Below are 20141 nucleotides of genomic sequence, written 5' to 3'. Positions count from 1 at the left end.
GTCTGCTCTGATTTGTTAGCTGGTCGGCTCTGTAGTGATTGCTCAACCGGTTAGCCTTTGCAGACCATTGACATGCACACAAACCTATATAACACACGCCAGGTAAGGGAGAACCCCAAAGAGCTCAATTGGGCCCCTTTAAAACAACATGGATCTAGTGGACTGGCCGTTGTCCCACACCTTGCATTTTAATATTTATAAAAATATCCTCTACAGACTTTTCTTTTACCATTTAAATACTTTTTTACAGATCTGAGGTCTGTAAGTACAATCATGCCGCTCTACTTGTGGCCACGAGCTCCCCTAAGGCAGCTGAGTTGAAGTGCTTCACTAAAAGCCAAGGTAGCGGTGGAAGTGGAACCTCCTGAAGTGAAGCCTGCAGCCTCTATGCCACTCTCACCCTCTGATGTTGTCACACATCAATGGACTGTAGCCAGTGACAGATGAAAGGAGGATGTGGTTCGACAGATAAGCAGATAATTCAAATGGGTGTAGATAAGATCTTACGTCAGCATGCTCCATGTTTAAATGGCACAGTTGGAAACTATGCTAACATCTTTGCATCTTCTTGTCATTACTTTACCTAGTTTAAAGGATGTTTGGAACAGACAGCTATTAAGCGAACGTGACATTTCCCTTTCTTGCCTCTCTCACGTTCACATCCCTGTCTCTTTCCGTTCACCGGGACGCTTTGATTTCTCTCACCTTATGTTTCCACATCCCATAATGTCAGAGTGTTGGCATCCGAGTCACACGCCAGAAAATCCCCCCCTCAGATGAATCACTCAATGAGAAGGGAAAAAGGTTGATTTAATAAAAACACAGAAACAACATGCTTAAGTGTAATTGTTAAGCACAGTTATCTTAATTAGAGTCCCTGTGAGTCTATCACTACGTGTGTGATCACAATGTATTTCATTTAGGTCTTTCAGAGTATACCAGTAGAAATAGCAGCAGTAGTTACTTTAAATGCATGCCTTTATCACACATGATTCGACTAGGAACCAGAAAGGAAACATCTTTAAATCATGACATACAATCTGTTATGTTCAGGCTGATATTCTACTCCACAAAAACATATTATATAAAATATCTTAAGACACTGCTTACAACATGAGAAGAGAAGCCAACAAGTGGCATCCTTTCTTGAAAGTTCTTGAAAGTTCTTGAGTAGCATTGTAAGAAAGGAAAACTGAGGCTGCTGGTTATGAAAGATTCTTAACTTCTGTGTGGCCAACAAAACAGATTGCCTTCCTCGGGGGAACACAGCCATGACATGAACATGCATACATACATGCAATCATTAGGATGTTGTACTGCAGTTATAATGAAACACATGCTAAATGACCCACATAAACCTGAGTGAGCACAGTGCAGCCATGAAGCCAACGAGGTGTGAAAGGTTTCCTCTTGTGCCTTTTCACACCCTCTCACCTGTACCCACTGCCACAGGCTCGCACACCACGGATCACTGAGTACACCATGCTCTCACGCCACTGTACTGTACATCAGGGGCATTCTGAAGTAAATAAATTATCTTAGGGTAAAAAATAGGATTTCTTAGCGAATGAACTGACTGCACAGAGTCTCCCCTCCCTGTCATGTGTGCCTCGTTCTCCTTATCTCACCCTCCTCTCCCCTCTCTCCCCAGGTCTGTGTAACTCTTTGGAGAGCTGGATGATTGTTCCCAACATCAAGCAGAACCACTACACGGTGCACGGTCTGCAGAGCGGCACCAAGTATATCTTCGTTGTCAAGGCTATTAACCAAGCAGGAAGCAGGAGCAGCGAGCCGGGGACTCTGAAGACCAACAGTAAGCACAAGACCACTCCATATCGGGTCAACCGTTACTATAATATAAACTACAAGTGTTTTGTTTAAGATATTATGGATATGGGAACATAAATGAGCTTTTCTGTGTAAGCATGTTTCTAATGTTTCCGATCGCTTTCTCCTCCACAAGGCCAGCCCTTCAAGCTGGACCCCAAATCGGCCCACAAGAAGCTGAAGGTGTCCCACGACAACCTGACGGTGGAGCGCGACGAAACCACGTCCAAGAAGGGCCACAGCCAGGAGCGCTTCACCAGCCAGAACAGCTACGGCGTGGTGGGGAACGTCTACATCGACAGCGGCCGCCACTACTGGGAGGCTTTGATCGGAGGGAGCACATGGTGAGTTTAACAGATCCAAACCTTTCTATTGAGAGTTTGGGGGGTTGTTTGAGTAAAGCTTCACAGAGTATTCCCTTCCCTCTCAGGTACGCTGTGGGTATTGCCTACAAATCAGCTCCGAAGCACGAGTGGATCGGCAAGAACCCGGCCTCCTGGGTGCTCTGCCGCTGCAACAACTCCTGGGTGGTTCGCCACAACAGCAAGGAGCTGGCCATCGAGCCCTCGCCCCACCTGCGGCGCGTCGGGATCCTGTTGGACTACGACGTCGGCACCGTGAGCTTCTACGACGCCGTGGGCTCCCAGCATCTGCACACCTTCCACGTGTCCTTCGTGCAGCCCGTGTGCCCCGTGTTCAACGTGTGGAATAAGTGTCTGACGATTCTGTCCGGCCTACCCATCCCGGACCACCTCGAGGGGCTGGAGCTCGACAACTGAAGTCTACGGACTGGCGAGAATATATACGAATGAACTTGGACGTTATTTTTGTTAAAGGGTAGGACTTGTGGAAATGATCATCTTTGGATAGAGAATTGAAGAGTATCCCATGTTTTCAAATCAGATTTGCTCTCGTTATATTACATGTTTGCACCTAGAGGAAATACAACAATACATTTGAAATCAGTCTCTCTATCCAAATAATTAAAATACCAGTTGTGCAAAAATGACCTAGTGATGTCTTACCAAGCTTCTCATGTGATTTTCAGTTGATTTCTTATAGCATATATAGCTCTGGTTCATGTATTGTTTGACTCAAGACAGATTGATAGGGAGCAGCATTTCGATCCAGGAGGACCAGGAAAGGGACGAAGCTGAGCCAGACATTCCTACTCTAAGGCACTTTGGGCCACGATGGGTGCATTTGTACCATGGCAACTAGGACACACACACACACACACACACACACACACACACACACACACACACACACACACACACACACACACACACACACACACACACACACACACACACACACACACACACACACACACACACACACACACACACACACACACACACACACACACACACACACACACACACACACACACACACACACACACACACACACACACACACACACACACACACACACGGCGAAGGGACAGATGTATATTTTGTAAATGTGTCGCAAATCTCCCCTTATCTTCTCCTTGTTTATTATAAAGGAACCAAAGTAGCCATTACTGTCTGTCAAGATGTCTTTACATAAGTTTTACATAAGTTAAAAACATATTTTTCAAAACCACAGAAGAAGAAATAGACGTATGCTAATATTAAATGGATGATTCCCTTACATGTAGACCTTGTTTTTGCACATTGTTCCTACTTTATTCATTTTGGTGCAATTAACATGCATTATATTTGGACAGTGTTGTGTTCTGTTTGATTCATTGTGTTCATTTTCTTTTTTTAGCAGCCAGACAATTCCAGCCATTAGGCTCTGCAAGTTGAGCTGAGGGGTAAAATGCACATTGGGTCTTTCTCACTTTTCTATCAAACAAGCATATTCCTGTTTAATAGTTTGAGTGTGCCAGCTTCATTCATTTTTTACTTTTTTGAATAGTGTCTTCCCATTATCTAAATACTACATTTTACATTTCATTTTTACACTGAGGTCTTCTGATGAAATCTACATGCAGATTATTCTTTAAAAAGGTTGAATTATACCTCACTTTGTTGACAGAGCCATGCACAGGCGGCTGTTCTCAGACCTGTCGCACATTGATGATGTCAGTAGGGTCACTCTTCACTCATTGGCTGGCTACTTCAAAAAAGGGACATACATGATATTCAGCCATTGTTAGACCCCTATAACAAAAGGGGATATTGTTAATACGACGTGCTATGATTGAAAAGTGTTATATATATAATTATGTTGAACAGAGGCAACAAAAGGCGCTCCTCAGTGTTAATACAAAGCTTTGGTTGTATTTCTAAATGTTTCAATACCTGGTACACATAAAAAGTATGAAGAGTATCCTCTGGAAATGAATTGAACTGTATGATTTCATTGTATCCGATACGAATATGTAGTGCTTAATTTAATGTTTCAATTTGTAACTGTATGACCACGGTGTTGTATTGTTCCGTCTCTGTGGACATTTTGATGGAAAACAGGATATGAGAGCTTGCATCGCTGTCGTCGGAGATAAGTCTATGAGAAGGTCAAAAATAAACGTTGTTCCTTTTCACATTAGATTGTGCAATTGTTTACGGTGTGAGAATGTCAGGAGTCAACCTCATAAAGCAGGGCGGGGTTAAATGCCAGCAGACCTGTCCGTTTTCTTTCTGGGGGACAAAGGAAGCAATTCTCACATCCCACATAGAAACTTCGCCCCATTCACAAAACCACTCTGACATGTTTAACAATGGACTAGATTTCGTAGATTCATCTCGCAAAGTGGGCTCTAATCATCACTTCCCAGGAGTTGATGTAATTATGTTTTGTATTACCATACTTTAAGTACAAAAGAAGAGAGGCATTGAATCACTCGAGAGCATCTGTACTTCCACAGACAAATGCTAATGTCACACCTCAGCGCGTGCAGTTCACAAGAGAAGACGAGGTTCAGTTTATCAAGTTAACTACTCTACTGAGGTAGAAATATAAAAAGACCCAAGAACAAATGTCACCTTCCCCTAATGATGGCGAGGCGTTCAGTGTTCATACAAGACTGGACTGTTTGTTTCAAAGCTTTGATACCTGTCATTAGTGGAGAAGAAAGTAGTCACTCAATGAGGTGCAGTACACAAAGTCATATTGGCACTTTTCTTGGCTACTTGATGAAGCTGTATTGTATAAATCACAATATTAGGCCATCTGCGCTTCTCTAACTATACCAATCCCAGCACAAATGGTGTCATTTCTTGATGTTTGGTCCATAGAGAGCAATTATCTTCTGAAGACTTGCCTCTGAGACTATACAATATGCCACAGATCTGTTCTTAAGTGACACGGTGTTCCCTTGGCATGAGATAACGAATTCCTTGTCTAAAAAGAGGTACGCCTTCAGATTGTGAAACAACCCATCCTTTTAAAATACAAAAATACAATTGCTCTGGCCCCTAAATTCTAACCTTCTCCACCAACTGGATCCGATTTGAGCTACAGTGAAATGTGCTGACTGACCCTTTCGTGTTCACATGCAAGACTTTGTATGACATTTAAACAAATCGATACAGTAACTCAATGTCCCTTGGGATTTTGCTGTTCGGCCAACATGTAATGCAAAGGTTGAGAACTATTATATAAAGCCAAACCTTTGCCAGGGGGAGGATTGCTGAGCTCGTGTGTTGTTTCCTCTGCACCACCTAGGTTCAAATACAATGACATAGCAACACTATATTCACACTTGAGAGCTGTGACGTTCGAGCAGCTTAAAGAGCTCAGGCCTTCTTTTTTTTTTTGCCTCAAGGGCACCTTCTTAAGCAAGAAGCAGAAACTGTTAGTCATTCAGTTTTTCCCAATGGATCTTGGAGTTTGAACCACTGACCTTCCACTCTCCTTTAGGCAAACACTGACCCACTTTTGTACACCGCCATTTGTGCTGCTACCACTGCTACTGCACTTGTAAGGGCAGCCTGGAAGCTCTGCCGTCCCCAGAGGATTTTAACAGCCGAGCCACAGCATGGAGAGAGACTTCAAGAAGACACAGTGTCTCTGCTCCCAGAGGAGCTCTGCATGCATTGTATGGGCCCTCCTGGCTCTGATTTACAGTATATGTGGTAAACAAACTCATGTATTTGAAGCTACTCTGGACAAATCTCCAGCATAAAGATAATTGCTGCATCAGCAGAGAAGCTATAATAGAAACTCCCTCAGGATTAGATCTGGTAAATGGGACAGATTTTTGTTCTAAAAGCACCGTGAAGACAACGATAACACAAAGCTTTCTCAGATATTTTGGATCCTCAGACTAACTGCTCTGCTTGGATAAAAAAGTGCTACGAAACCAAACAGTTTTGAGCACACAGAATTATGATCATTCCTTATCAAGAATGGAAAGAGTGCTACAATATCAGTTCAAATGTTTTCTGAATACATTATATTAATGTTTAGGGTGAAAAGTAAATAGCATTGAATGTCAATATGAAGAATAGCATCCCACCACAAACTAACAACCAATGATATGTTTGCAACCTGTGCATACACCTGACAGAGATAAATAAAAGAGCCACGGCGGGTGCTACAAGCTTTGTCAAGCCACATTCATTAGATATGACACTCATATAGTCAACAGCAGGCAACGCAGAGATCGTGCATAATAGAAAAAACATATGCAAAAACAGAAAGTAATTAAGCCACACACAAATGCAAATAGTTGCTAGCACTCTCATCTGTTGACAAAAGTAATCCAACAACAAAGTCCCTCTATGCAGCCATCATTCAACTGACTACAATAAGGTTCCTCTAGAATCAACAATAATAAATTACAAAAGATCAAAAGATCAGCAATAAATAAAACCAGCCGCGAACACCACAGGGCAAGCAAGTATTATTGAACATGAATAAAAAATGAGACTGCAGCAGAATTAAACATCAACAAAGCAGAGAACAACAATGTAGCCACAGTCACACGGCATCAAGCAACTTCACACTCAGCTGAGTCCACACAAACACACAGGGGCTGCTAACACACATCTGTTCAATGAGTACAATGAGTTACTGTACTCACCGGTCTGAAGGTTGTCCCATTGAGCCGGTCTGATTGGCCTCCGTGTCCCACAGCGGTCTCTGAGTCTGCAGTCCCCACTGTAACAGAGAATCAGAGTCTCTCAAAAAGTAGAAAGGCCCCTCTGCAAGTAGACATTCCTCACTGGACGCAGATTGAAGGATTCATCATGAAAAGCATTTAGCATGTTACCTAAACACAGCACACGGTGTTGTTCTTGTCAGTTGGTGCCTCAAATCAGTAATCAAGCCAGAGTCACCTGTCCCCTCTTAGCACCAGGAGCTGAAACACCTGCAGCTGCTACATGTGTCCGTTCTTTTTTTAATTCTTAAGGACATTTGCTTGTTCTACATAACAGATTTCAAGAAGCACGAATGTAACATATAGCATATTTTAATAGGACAACTACTGTACACAAAAATGCTTTCATGCAGCAACCGACTGTGTTACTTCCGCCCCTCTCCGTTCACCAGATGCATGCTATCCATATGTTAAAGACATAAAGGAAAATGTATAACTGTCATGGATTAATTAGATAGAAATCTGAAAGCATATCTGATGGGCTATGCCAAAGATTGTCCCTCCATGCTGTCCTGTGGCATAAATAAATTCAATCCTCTCAATGCCCAGCAGATGTCACTGTTCGGATTCAGAAAATAAGCAAACAAGCAGCCCACATAAATGCCATTGGATAATGAACAGTAATTGGAAAGAGAATGATTGTTGAACTTCTCCCTGCTGAGGCTAGACTTGGGAGATGTGAGTGTGTGTCAGTGCATTTGTGTCAAAGAAAGATGCCTTTTCCAAGCAGACAAATCAATTGATTGTTATCCATGGTAATCTACAGTATAGTCGTGCATTTCAATATTGCTGAGGCCTCTGGTCTGGCTTTCGAAAACAAAAATCGATCATGTCCATTTATCATGTCATATCTCATCTCCTCATGCTTACTGATTTCAACTGTATTACACTTAAATGGGACAAATCCATAAATGAAATGCGGGCAGATCTTGTGTCAGTAATTCATTTGGACCTCCATCAAGCGTTCTCTTCAAATCACTATCTGTTAAATCCTCAATTTGGTTGGGAGACTGTTACTCACAAGCTATTGCAGTGATAAAAGCCATGGCTGTATCTATTTTAACGTGGGCAGAGAACAGTTACCAGAAAACGTCTGGTAGGCGTGACTGTAGTCGTAATGTTTCACGAGTGTTTTGTAGAGATCAATATGCAATCAGAAGGGTTGTTGGTCATTTCATTTTATTCCTAAACAACATTCAGGCTCAATACTGAGTGTGTATGTCAACTTGCCCTCACAGGCTAATTGTACGTAGTTATTTTAAGAACACAGCAAATGTTATTAGCTATTGTGACTAACAGTCAGACAAAGCATGTCTGTTGCTTGTTTACATCAGAGATTCGCCATTATAGCTAGTCAATAATGGCATTTCTAGCTATCACAAACCTGTTCCCCCTATCCGGTCAGCGTCTGTTGCTATCGCAAGAGACCAGGACATTGGCTGACATCTGTGAGGGCCAGGCTGCTGTCTCTTCAGGGCCTGGTCTGGATTCAGAGTGGCCCCGCTCACTTGGCTTAAGTACATCTGGGAGGCTGCTGCAAGGCTTTTAGCTGCTAGTTGGGCCTCTTCTGTGAGGAGGTGGAGTAGCCACAGGGGCCCAGAAGCTGTCTGGACAGTGTAACCTACAGTTGACCTCAAGACAATCCTCCAAGAAGGCTGTCTTTCCCCCCTGCATGTTGGGGTAGAAAGCTCAAATGGAAGCTTTAGCCCGCAATTAGCCTTCATCCAGCCTGTGCTAATTACAGGCTAGCTGTTGGGGGATTTGGAGTTAGCAGGTATCCCATTGTTGCCTGTTCATCCCAGCTTTTAGCATCACTAAGCCTTACCACAAATCAATGCAATTCAACAAATGTGTTATCCATTCCGGTATGGTGCTCGTGACTTGCAACCCATAGCTCAACAACCGCTCCATGCTCCCACAATAGTGTGAGTCCCGTCGAGCAGACAGATATAGGGTTGTGAATGAGAATGAGTTCTGGCGCAGCTTCTTATCAGGACTCTCCTTATGTTCCCCCTACCTTCCAAATGACACATAACCATACCCAGTTCATGCCAAACCCCCTTTTAGCATCTTGTGAATTGGGCCACTAATTTCGTCCTTATTGCATTGATCTAAATCAGAAACTTGCTATGTATGCCCCTGCCTTGCATTCTAATCTTTTGCACCAGACGGGGCACCAAAGGCTTTTGTGATAAACAATTTGGTTTATTGATCAAAGAAGTGTTGGGGCACAATTAAGGCCCAAAGGAAGGAATGATCACTTGCTTAATGTTTTAGGAAAGTTCAGCCAGGAAGTAAAAAGTTACACTCTCAACAAGCTGCAAAACAATTTCTTCATCTCGTTGCTGTACTGTATGTACGAACCCATATCCTTGATTTCCATTTCCTTACATCCTCTTCCATCTCCCGGCTCTCTCGCAATCTGTATGTCTTCTCTTAAAACTCACCCACACACTGTATTTATATACCGGCCTTCACAATCATTCACTCAATCCCTCTTTGATATTCTAGCAATTTTATCCCGACAGCCAGTCATGAATCCAATTAGTTTGCACCTTTCAATCATAAAATCTTCAGTGAGGTTGAAACAAACTTGGACGGACATGCTTTTACCGCCTCCCGGCCTAATTAGGAGACGATAATTTATTGCGCTCCAAATGGGCAAGGGCTTTTGTGCACTCAAGTAATTGGAAAAAAAATATATAAGGGAGACAAGAGAGGGAAGCAACCAAGCGACGACAAACGATAAAGGCGAGAATTAAAAGGTAGCAGACACAGACAGGGTGATAGCTAGGTGTTTGAGCCATTTCTGCTCATTTCCCCCTTGAATAAGTCCAAACTAAGAGTCAGACAGCTAGCGGGGCAGTGTGCAGGTCCTTCAAGGACTCATGTGTGTTTCATCTCTCTTTTTAAGATTCATGGTGGAGTTGTGTCAGCAATGCATCGCCTTGGATTCTTTACAAGGAAAGTACCAGAGAGCACGTCTGACTCGACAAGGTGGAAGAACAAACACGGCTGTACGTGTGTTTGTGCTTGTGTTCTTTTACTTTAGTACTTGAGACAAACAAATTGATTTTTAGACCTATCGAGGGACTGAGACGTGAGTAGATTTGGTTTAGTGCTCAGCTGTCATCGGAAATATTCATTCTAATTTACAGGAGGTTGGTTTACCTTAAGGGGAACTCGCCATCAACCATACGTCCAAATTCTTTCTTCTTAACTATGATTGCATTACAAATCCTTTAAAATGTACAAGGTAAAACACTACAGATGGTTGTTGGAGGGACAAGGAGTGGAGTCTGGTTATAAAGAGAGTAATTATTTCATTAGGAGATCAGGTTTACTTCTTATGTTTCAAATCAATCGATTGCTCCTTAAAGTGTATTAAAAAGGAATGTTGGTGGGTGTGTGAAGACGAGTAGGCCGGGACAAGGGGGAGACAGAACGTGAAAGGAGAGAAAACACAAATTTGTGTGAGCTGGGAGAGTATGTGTGAGATTAGGTGTGTGTGAAGGAGAGAGGAGGGAGGGAGAAAAGGTGAGAGGGAGATGCGCTTTTCTATACGGATGCGCAAATGTGTGGGTGTGTGTGCGCGCCTGTGGTGGCGTTCGTTCTTGCCTGAGTGCATTTGCACAGAGGAGAACGGATATGACAGGTCTATCTGTTGTCTCCTCAGAATAATTGCTTATGGATTACCTGAGGCGAGTCCCCCTGGAGATACTTAGAAATGACACTCCCAGGTGACTCCTTGAATCATGTTCGTATCCGGTCTGAGCCAGAGTACGACTTCTCTTTGCCTGTGGTAATGTTATTTACGTGTATGTGTGTTTGTGATCCAAGGGTATACATTGTCTCTGTTGTCTAGAAGTACCTGCACAGCTGTTCATTAAACTCACCTACACACATATCAAACCCATCTTTTATGACTCAGCTAAATTCCATGTAGATAACTGACTTCTAACATTTTTGTGCTAACTGCGTCGACATCCGGTACATTCGGAGTGGCTTCTGCTTTAGTGCCACTCAAAGACGTTTTCATGCTCAGAGAGCCTTCAGAACAAGAGTGCAGATGGACTGAGAGCGAGTGTTTCTGCTTGCCCGATAAGGACACACAATAGAGCTATTACATGTACCATTAACATTCCCAAAAGCCAATCAATGGCCATTGTTTGTGTTGGGACAGTCGGTGAAGAACCAAATAGCCCCAAATTAACTCACTTGCCGCAGTTATTACCAGCAGGTGTGCTATGCATTTCAATCCCTACCACAGCAGATAAGACATAGCTCTTTATTTAGGCTACCTTTCCTCCACTCATTGATGTTAGCTCTGCACAGAATTAATTCTTCATGATGCAATCCCATTAAGCCAGTAGAAATCTTTAACACTGGCTGCTCAGGAGGGGCGACAACTTCCCTTAATAGCATATCACACTTAAATGCAGCTCATGCTTCACTCTGAAGGCTGTTGCTTTTCCTTGTTACCAAAGCTGCAGTTCAGAGGGGGAAATATGGCAGAAACATAAAAGTAAAGGTTGTTGCAATTTCCTCAGTCGGCGATAAGCTCGCTTTATGATTTATAGCAAATTAGGATTTCAAACAGAGACAGTTGCCAGCATTAACAAATGGAAGGTTTTCAATATCCACACGCATTGAGAAGAACGCGTTAAGGTCATTCCATTTATTCAAATGAAACACTTTATGGAGAAAAATATATAATCCACATTTTAAAAGTCTAGCACGGAGGTCTTCTTGCTGGAACATTTATTGATTCAAGTGAAATATGTCCTCTTGAAAGTACCCTCCCTATAATTGACTGGATTCAAATAAACGCCCCTCTACTGCAAGGTGAGATGGGGAAGTGAATGACAATGTGTAATCCTTCGTAGGTTGTCTCCTAGCTCACACATTGTGTTAAACACCATCTTTCATTTACAGGCCTTGCATATTCCCCTTTTTCTTGCAACCATTACATTCTGAAAGAGAGGAGGAATCCTGCAACAAATGGAGGGTGATAAATGTTCTGCAACAAATTATTTCATTGTCACATAAAAGCTGAGGGAGTTTGACAGAAATCCCCTCATCAGGGGTTCACGGCAGAGGGAACGTTGCACTAGAAAACCTTTCCAAAACGGATACATCACTCACAAACTGCTCTAGTGAACTTAAAGCAATCAGATACAGGTAAGATGTCTAAACTCAGGAATTATTACACATCTGTCAATCACTTTTCACAACTGCAGACCAGCATTGATTGTCTCATTAGCATTGAGATGATTAAAGAAGCCCTATTGTGCTTTTTGGGGTTTTCCCAGAGTGCAATAGGTTTTTGCATAGGCTACTGTATATTCCATCAAGTTCAAGATATATCACAGCCATTATTAACCAAGCAGCAATGCTCATACTGACATATCTATGGGTCTGAGGAGGCTGTTTGTGAGTGGATAGAGTTTCAGTGCTCACAGTGACAGCGCAAGGTATAGGTAACATTCAATTACATACCTCTCTACACACAGAGTGCACTGAACCGTGGTAGGCCTGGAGTAGATGAGGGGTGACAGGGATATGCTCAAAACTCACTGGTCCCTGGATTTCTTTACTCCAGCAGAATCACAGTGTGGCTGTGTGGTTGATACACTGTGCCAAGAGTAAGGTCACTTTGAAGAAGAGGACCAAAATGTGTGTATTGCTTGATTTTAAGAATTGTATTCAGCAATGAGGAATTTTTAATACTAATTTACAGTATTTTTGTTATGAGAATATACAGTGTCTTTAGTATAAACATTATATTCCATATTTTGCTAATGAAACCTGGATAAGCTCCACTGCTCTCCAGGGTAATTGGCACAATAGGACATTTCAGCTTTCGAATTGAACGTGGTTTGGGTGGAGATTACCAATACAGATATCCGTTATTAATTACTGATTTACAGGTGGAAGTGTTTCTTAATAAGTGGCATGGGAGGGCACTGTATCCTGTTTTCTTAGTCAGTTCAATTCTGCACTCATTTCCGATAATATTTCTCAGATTTCCCATGGCCCTACCCGCTGACTCATTCTTAGTCCCCCCTTTACCATCTCATAAAAAATAAACAAGTCCTGGAAAAGACTCACCGGAACTTCGTATCCTTATTGAAATATTTCCAAGCCGTGCTATTAACCATTGTGTTTCGTTTCGAATGGTTTTACGTCTAAATAGGCCCCCTAACACAATACTAGTCTAAGGGAAAGGGGACGTTAAAAAAGGACATTTTTAAATCAACCGGCAGTTCTGAGATATAAAAAAAGGTGAGAATGTGCAGTGCTATGATTCAGGATGAGACTTGATGTGTCAGTGAGCTGTGTGGGTGCAGTTCACACAGGGTGCCAGCAGAGAGTGATACACACACTGTAATGGAGCTTTCCCAGACTGCGGCTTTGGGGGAAAGCTGTAAGCTACTCTCCCACCCTCTGTAACAGAGGGGAGCTGAAACTATGTGTGTGCACACCCGTACATGTGTGCATCTGTTATAGCACTTAGCTTCAACCCTCTCCAGCACAGTGAGAGCTGGAAGCCGCTGCCTGACATTCACAAACAATGGCCATGCAAGACAATGCAAACAAGAAGCCTGGGATCATTTCCCTGTCCCCGTGTGCAACAGCTTGCAAAGCTTCTACTTCCTCCACCCACCCCTTGCCAGCTCCAACACAAGACATCGCCCAAGGTGTGGATTTATGTAACCACGCAGATCCCTTTTACCAAACATGCTTTAACCAAATCATCCTACATTCAAAGCACCTTTTGTATCTCAGCTCCAAATCAGACATGTAAGCGCAATCGTGGTTTTTCGGGAAAAGCCGGGCAATCACTTCAGGTTGTTTTGAAACTGACTGCATTTTGCAGCATAAACATCCCAAGGGTGTTGTTTGAGTCAAACATCCGTTTGGCTTAGTGATTTTATGGGTCAACTGCACACTGGTGGAAGGGCGTAAAAACTCCACAACACCTTGAATAGTAATGCTCCCTGGGCCTCCTCGAACAGATTGTGTTCATGTATGAATGCATATGGGCACATGCATGTTCAAGCGTAACAAAGCGGCAAATAATGTGTCTTGGGAAAACTTTTGAAATACACACACATGCAGGTTTAAAGAGGGAGTCTCAATCGGGTGGGTCACAGTGCATTTGGATATAAAAGACAGAAGAGGATGGTTATGTGTCTTGATTGTATCATTTTGAGCAGGAGTTGCAGGAGGTAGTCTCCAAGGTTTTAGGGTGACTTTACATGATCTGTCCAGGCACTATAGAAACTGGTATTATTTAAACGTTACCATTCAGACTTTAGCTTTAAAGGAGCCCTATAATTATCAGAGGCACATATACATACAAATATAACCATGACAAGGAGCGTAACAGGGCTCCAACATGGCAACATACACCCACAACGAGTAAATGCAATCTTGAAGAAACTTGTGAAAAAGCATACTTTTAGCTAAATAACACCTACAGTTCACTGCCTTTACACGTCTTAAGATATGGTTATGACAGCATTCCAGCTATTTTTTTTCTTCTTGCACTCACACCACCATGTTTACTTTGAGAGCTTATGGTTTTGTGCCATGTTCACACCATTACATTTATATTTGACCCCCAACAGCCTCTCAGTGATTTCTTCTCTCATTGGAATGCATTGTGTTGAGCATCTTACACTCAATCTGAACGGCAACCATTTCTCAGTTGATGCCAAAATGCCAAAATCCAGTAAACATTATAGAGAAATCGCTCAAACAGGGTCTTGGCCTATAAAAAGTGTTGAAAAAGCTGAAAATCTATTGCAGCTTCAACGAGGTTCCAATTCACAAACCGCACATGCATCGACCATGAGTCCTTTGCTGTCTGTTAGTGTGCCATCAATTATTCAGAGGGAAAATAATAATTAATAGAAAAACTAAGATAGCAGCAAGTTTCCTTCAGGTGTGTACATCCGAGTGTGTGTGCACACATCCTTAGAGATATTACTATGGGGACGGATGCAGTGGAAGTAATGCAGACTGAATGCACATTTCAATCCGGTGAGTCAGTGTGTTTTCAGGCAGAATCGATAGCCTTATATGCTATGCCCTGTATAGTAATGGTATTATTGCCCCGATGGATCGTAGCTCGGGGCGTATAGCTCCTAGCACTGTGGAAAAGCATTTCAAGGTAGAGATTTGGGGATTTTAGTCGCATTTGAGGCTGAGAAGTGGAGGGAAAACTCATCTGTGTAATGATGGTAATGTTATTACTTGGGGGAAACGAGGCTATATTGCAGCAGGGCCGACTGGAAGTGAAACTCAGCCAGACAATCAGTGTAGATTTCCAAGCGGAGGAACATATTGAAATTAAAAGTCATTTCAGGCAATTTAGTAACTTTTTTCTTGTTGAATTTTAATATCCAAAATTGGATAATTATCATTGTCGTAATGGACTCTTAGTTCCAGCAACCAATCAACTCAGAGTGAGTTTAGTTCAGGTACAGTAGTGTTGCCTGCAGATATGAGCGGATTTCAGGAAGTGACTTGCATGTGAAGAGGTCTAAAAGCTCATCATACTGTATAGACACGCATGCTTGGGTCTGTTTGTACAGAGCTGGAGGTGTGTTTCAGATCCGTCTCCTGCAGACTTTTTGACTTTGGGTGAACTTCAAAGCGCTGTGAGAACCAGTCAGACTGGAGAATCAGCTTCCGATCAACCTTGATGATGAGAAGCCAGCTATATTCAACCATACAGAGCCACAACAATGGTCACCCCTTATGGAAATTCTGCAGCATGTATAACCTGAGTAAGCTAAAATACAAAAGCAAGATAAGCAGAAAATATAACAACGAAGGAAAATAATATAAAAATAACTTTGTATGCCCAAAACACAAGCCTCACTTTGGGTTTATTTACTAGCTCGCCTCAGATGCCTTTGAAGGGAGGCAATAGCCGCTGGTCTTGGTTATTTTCCAAACAAAGACTGCTGTGAGTTTGGAAGCCTTAGAACTCAAGTTTTCAAATTCACTACTTGTTGGAATAGATCTAGCCCGCTCTTTGAATCTCCCCTGATGTTTGCTGCTCCAAAACTTTAAAATGCAGGTTTACGCCACAAAGGAATATTGGAACGTAAACATTAATGGAAAGGTAAATAACAGTACAAGTACAGGCTTTGAATGTTGAGCATTCTTTCAAGGCTTTTCTTTTGTGGTAAAAACATCACAAAAGCTTTGTGTTTATAATAATAGTTCAAAACAGGCTTTCGCATTCACTGCTTTACCTCGAGGTATGAAAAGAAATGCACTTCACTTTGGAATAAGCCAAATAAATAAATCATTTCAGCCTTTACAGACCATTTACATACACTAAAACCTATATAACACACCAGAGTAAAGGGAAAACCCCAACTGTCGTATGAGGGGGCAACATAAAAAAAATAGATACAACCTAAACAATCCTATTCATTTGAAATCCCAAATGGGTGCTATATTGAAAAACCTGTGTTTGTGTAAATTGCTCATCAGCCTCCATCGTGATGGTGATATGATTGGCTTTCTTGTGTCTTACTACATGAAAAACAAGCACCATTCCAAACCATTGACGCCACCGTGGACCTTTGAATGATTACAAGCCATGCAGATTCAAATTGGAGGTCCAATTCTTCTCCGGCTCAAAAAAGGAGCAGGTGGATAATCACCACCGTGCTACAAAAGCTAGCTTTCATTCTCTCTAATGATCAAATCTATGTGGAAGCCATTAGCCTGCTATTCTATTGAAGCCCCCATCAAGAATGCTGTCTCCGAATATTATGATTTCAATGACTGTGGTTAGATGTGTTGAACACTGTAATAACACTGAATCTGTGAATGTGGGCGGATGATGGGTGGGATGTACAATCTACTTTTACTGTCTTCACTAAACTACAGAATTCTACCAATGGACACAGGGATACTAGGAGAACAGTACATATTTGTATTTCATTTAAGATACCAAAGATGAGTTAAGAACTTGCCTGCTTAGGAATGCACATAGGGGAACCAACTCAGCTGAGAGTCCTTCAGATGATTGCCAAACCCTGGGCGATATGTCTCAAGAAATTACTCAAACATGAGCAATATCACCTTGACAAGCCTGTGTTTAAGTGTCAGGGGGGGGGGGGGGTCGTTGAGTATATCCATTAGAGTTAGAGTTATACCTTGTTCCATAGCAACACTACCCATTAGGTTATCTCACTCACCTCCAATGAACACATGTCAAAGATGTAACAATTGGTATGACATAACTGTCTGTTTTTTGCATGGCTTCTTCCTGTTTTATACCTCCGTACAAGAAGAATCCAATACAATCCACTAGTCTTGCCTAGCCTTGTTGCCATGACCACTCCTCAGGGGTTTGCTGGTTGGCCACGAGCATCATCAACCATGATTGATCAATATCAAATGGACATGAATTTCAGTCCATTGGTGGATCCCTGGAGAAATCTGCACTTGAAGTCTTCACAGGTCGAACAATTCTTGCCTAAGCCCAAAATAAATGAACCCAGATATTAATCGAATCAGTCTTTTGTTCAATAACCGTGTAATATCAGATCCAGTTGATTATAATAACCAATAACCCAAACCTGGAGCAGAACCTAAGGTCTCAGAGAGCCCATCTAGGCAAATGGTAAATGAACTATATTTATACAGCAATTTTCCAGCCTTTAAAAATCCAAGTCTTATATTACCGCCATGACAAGTATGTTTATATTAACGATACACACAATATGTTTAATACCGGATTAATCATTATGCTGGTTAATGTCTGGCTTCAATCATTGTGGCAGACTTTGTGTCCTTTATCGATGCAGTCTTCCACTTTGCTCCAGCGTTGGGAGATAGGTAAAGTGGGGGTACATTTGAACAGGATCTGTTCCAATTGAGACTTTGCCATGTTGTTTTCAATCAGACTCCCTTGATGCACTTGCCAGCCCTTCACATTAACCCCCCCTCACTGTTCACCTGACCCTTTCATACCTCAATCCCCCCCCTCCTCATCCCATTCTCAACCCCAGCTTGCCTCCAAGGGATCAATTGTACAACAAATTCAATGAATTCTTTGGCAGAGCCTGCATTTCCTCTGAGAGCGTTGGTTGCTCTCACAGTGAACAGGCGCTGGGAGAAGGAAAGCTTTGGAGAAACAAGTGAGTGAGAACCAGAGCGAGGTGGCGAGAGAGAGATGCAGAGGGAGGGAAAGAGCACCTTTGAGGTCACCGCATATTCAGAGGCAGACTTTGACAAGACTTGGCAGGAAAGGTGCTGCGTTGTGGCGTCTGAATCAAAGGCGCAAGGCGGAAATGAAAGCGGGTAAAGGATAAGATCAGGATATACAATAAGGAGCTGTCTTGTAAACACGCCTCGATGCCAACAACAGATAATAAAAGGAACAGGCTGATGAAGCAGTGCTTTTATTTCACCTGACAGAGAGGTGTGTGCAGGTCATTATCTTTCAGGATGGATTTAGGTAGCGTTTCGAGAATTACGCTGACACCAACATTATTTGTTCGAGGAGTTAAATAGCCCTTTGTAGTTTTGCAATACTTCCTCTACCTCCTCCATCTCCTTTCACAATCTCTTACGGTGAAACAGCAGGAAAAATACCTTATGATACAATCCGAGCCATGCAGACCGAGTACTTGTTATTCAGTGCTGCGCATTAAAAGATCCCTCAGAGCCACACACACAAAAAGTACCAGCTAATAACATTCATAATGCGTGTGAGCAGAATATGTAAGTAAAGATTTAACATTATTATTGATTTTATTCATACATTCTGTAAAAGGCCATCATTGCAGTTAATTAGCTTTAGTTGGCCTTATACATAATGTATCTTTTCCCCAATAAAGAACAAAAGAATAGATGGGGTTTCCAAAATACGGCTCCAAATACTTACGAAGGGTAATTATACTTGCTTGTGTGTGAACTCGCTACTTTTGAAATGATGATGTGTGTGAACTTTCTCTCCTCAGAGGGACTACCAAAATGACAGCGCTCGGTAACTGGCCGAAACACATCATGTATACCAAAGGATGTTCCATCACAGTAATGAGGAGAGGGGGGGGGGGGGGGGGGGGGGGGGGGGGCGCTGTGAACCTTTCACACAAAGCAAACAGTCCATACATAGATCACAAGATTGCTCTAATTGCATCTAGTTAATACACAATGGGTTTCTATGTAAACATATTATACTCAGGCTGCAGCTTATATCAACAAACAACACTATTCAAAGTTTCTCCACACTGCAAATAACAGCCCTTAAAAAACAAACAGCAGATGCATGTAATCAGTAATCTGAGTATACAAATATAAAAGTAATGTATCCTGATTACCTTCAGTCACTTTTGGGTTACCTTGATATGAAATGCATCCTGATTATGTAAAGTAGTCTGTTACTCCCAAAGCCTGGTTGTAGCCGCCTCTGGTAAACCATACCCTATGTTACTATTGTCATTGTGTGCATGATACAATGCAAATATTGACTTTATATTTGTTATAAAAGCCACTGCAAAACTGAAGTTTGGGCTGTCAGTCAACCAACATTTGGAAACAAGACTGTTCCCTTGTATGGAGTCAGTTTACTTCACACTTACTGTCATCCTCCGCAGCCCGTGACAGTAAGTGCTCCACGCACCCTGCAGCTGCATTCTTATCAAGTGGGTGACATCCACACTCGTATCAAATGTTATATGGTGAAAATATTGTATTACATACACATATAATGTTTCAGGGGCACAATAGACAGAATATTATTCCAGAGAAAACATATATTTATATATTTATATATGTATGCAGTGTATTCAAATCAGAGATCAAAAATAAAGTATTAATTCTATGCAGCTCAAGGGGACAAGGATATTATGTTGCAGGCACTGAGTGATATAAAGGGACACATTTTGTTCGTCTGCTTCACTTCACTGAATGTTCTTGGAACAGTTTAAGTGACTTGAAAATGAGATGATGGTCAGTGTGGCCTGGTACACATGGGATGAGTGACACCTCTATCTTAACAATGCTGTACATGGCACTTTAAGAGGGGAATAATTGAATTACTGCATGTAGTGAAAGTGATTGAAGGTCATATCTCCTACAAAATTCACATGATCTGAAACGAAAACAGCTACTTCTGATCGAATTGTGTCGTTTATCCAGGTTATTGGCACTTTATTGAAAACTACCCCCTGTA

At 42.1% G+C, this 20141-nt stretch overlaps 2 protein-coding genes across 6 annotated transcripts in view; one reads left to right on the top strand and one right to left on the bottom strand.

Moving 5' to 3' along the window:
• The window catches only part of LOC307034298 (E3 ubiquitin-protein ligase Midline-1-like), a 45932-nt gene extending 41566 nt beyond the window's left edge, over positions 1-4366 (top strand). For both annotated transcript variants that reach the window (XM_079673068.1, XM_079673067.1), the window contains exons 8-10: positions 1652-1813; positions 1964-2171; positions 2258-4366. In XM_079673068.1, the coding sequence (XP_079529194.1) occupies positions 1652-1813; positions 1964-2171; positions 2258-2606 (719 nt within the window). In that variant the 3' untranslated portion in view covers positions 2607-4366. The remainder of the gene's footprint in view (positions 1-1651; positions 1814-1963; positions 2172-2257) is intronic.
• The window catches only part of LOC307034294 (FERM and PDZ domain-containing protein 4-like), a 382085-nt gene that overhangs the window by 188654 nt on the left and 173290 nt on the right, over positions 1-20141 (bottom strand). For all 4 annotated transcript variants that reach the window (XM_079673061.1, XM_079673056.1, XM_079673057.1 and 1 more), the window contains one exon: positions 6851-6927. In XM_079673061.1, the coding sequence (XP_079529187.1) occupies positions 6851-6927 (77 nt within the window). The remainder of the gene's footprint in view (positions 1-6850; positions 6928-20141) is intronic.

The sequence above is a fragment of the Notothenia rossii genome (assembly GCF_949606895.1).
Source record: "Notothenia rossii genome assembly, chromosome: 3".
Lineage (NCBI taxonomy): Eukaryota > Metazoa > Chordata > Actinopteri > Perciformes > Nototheniidae > Notothenia > Notothenia rossii.
The sequence above is the reverse complement of the archived record's forward strand: the minus strand, read 5'-3'. Positions and strand labels throughout refer to the sequence as shown.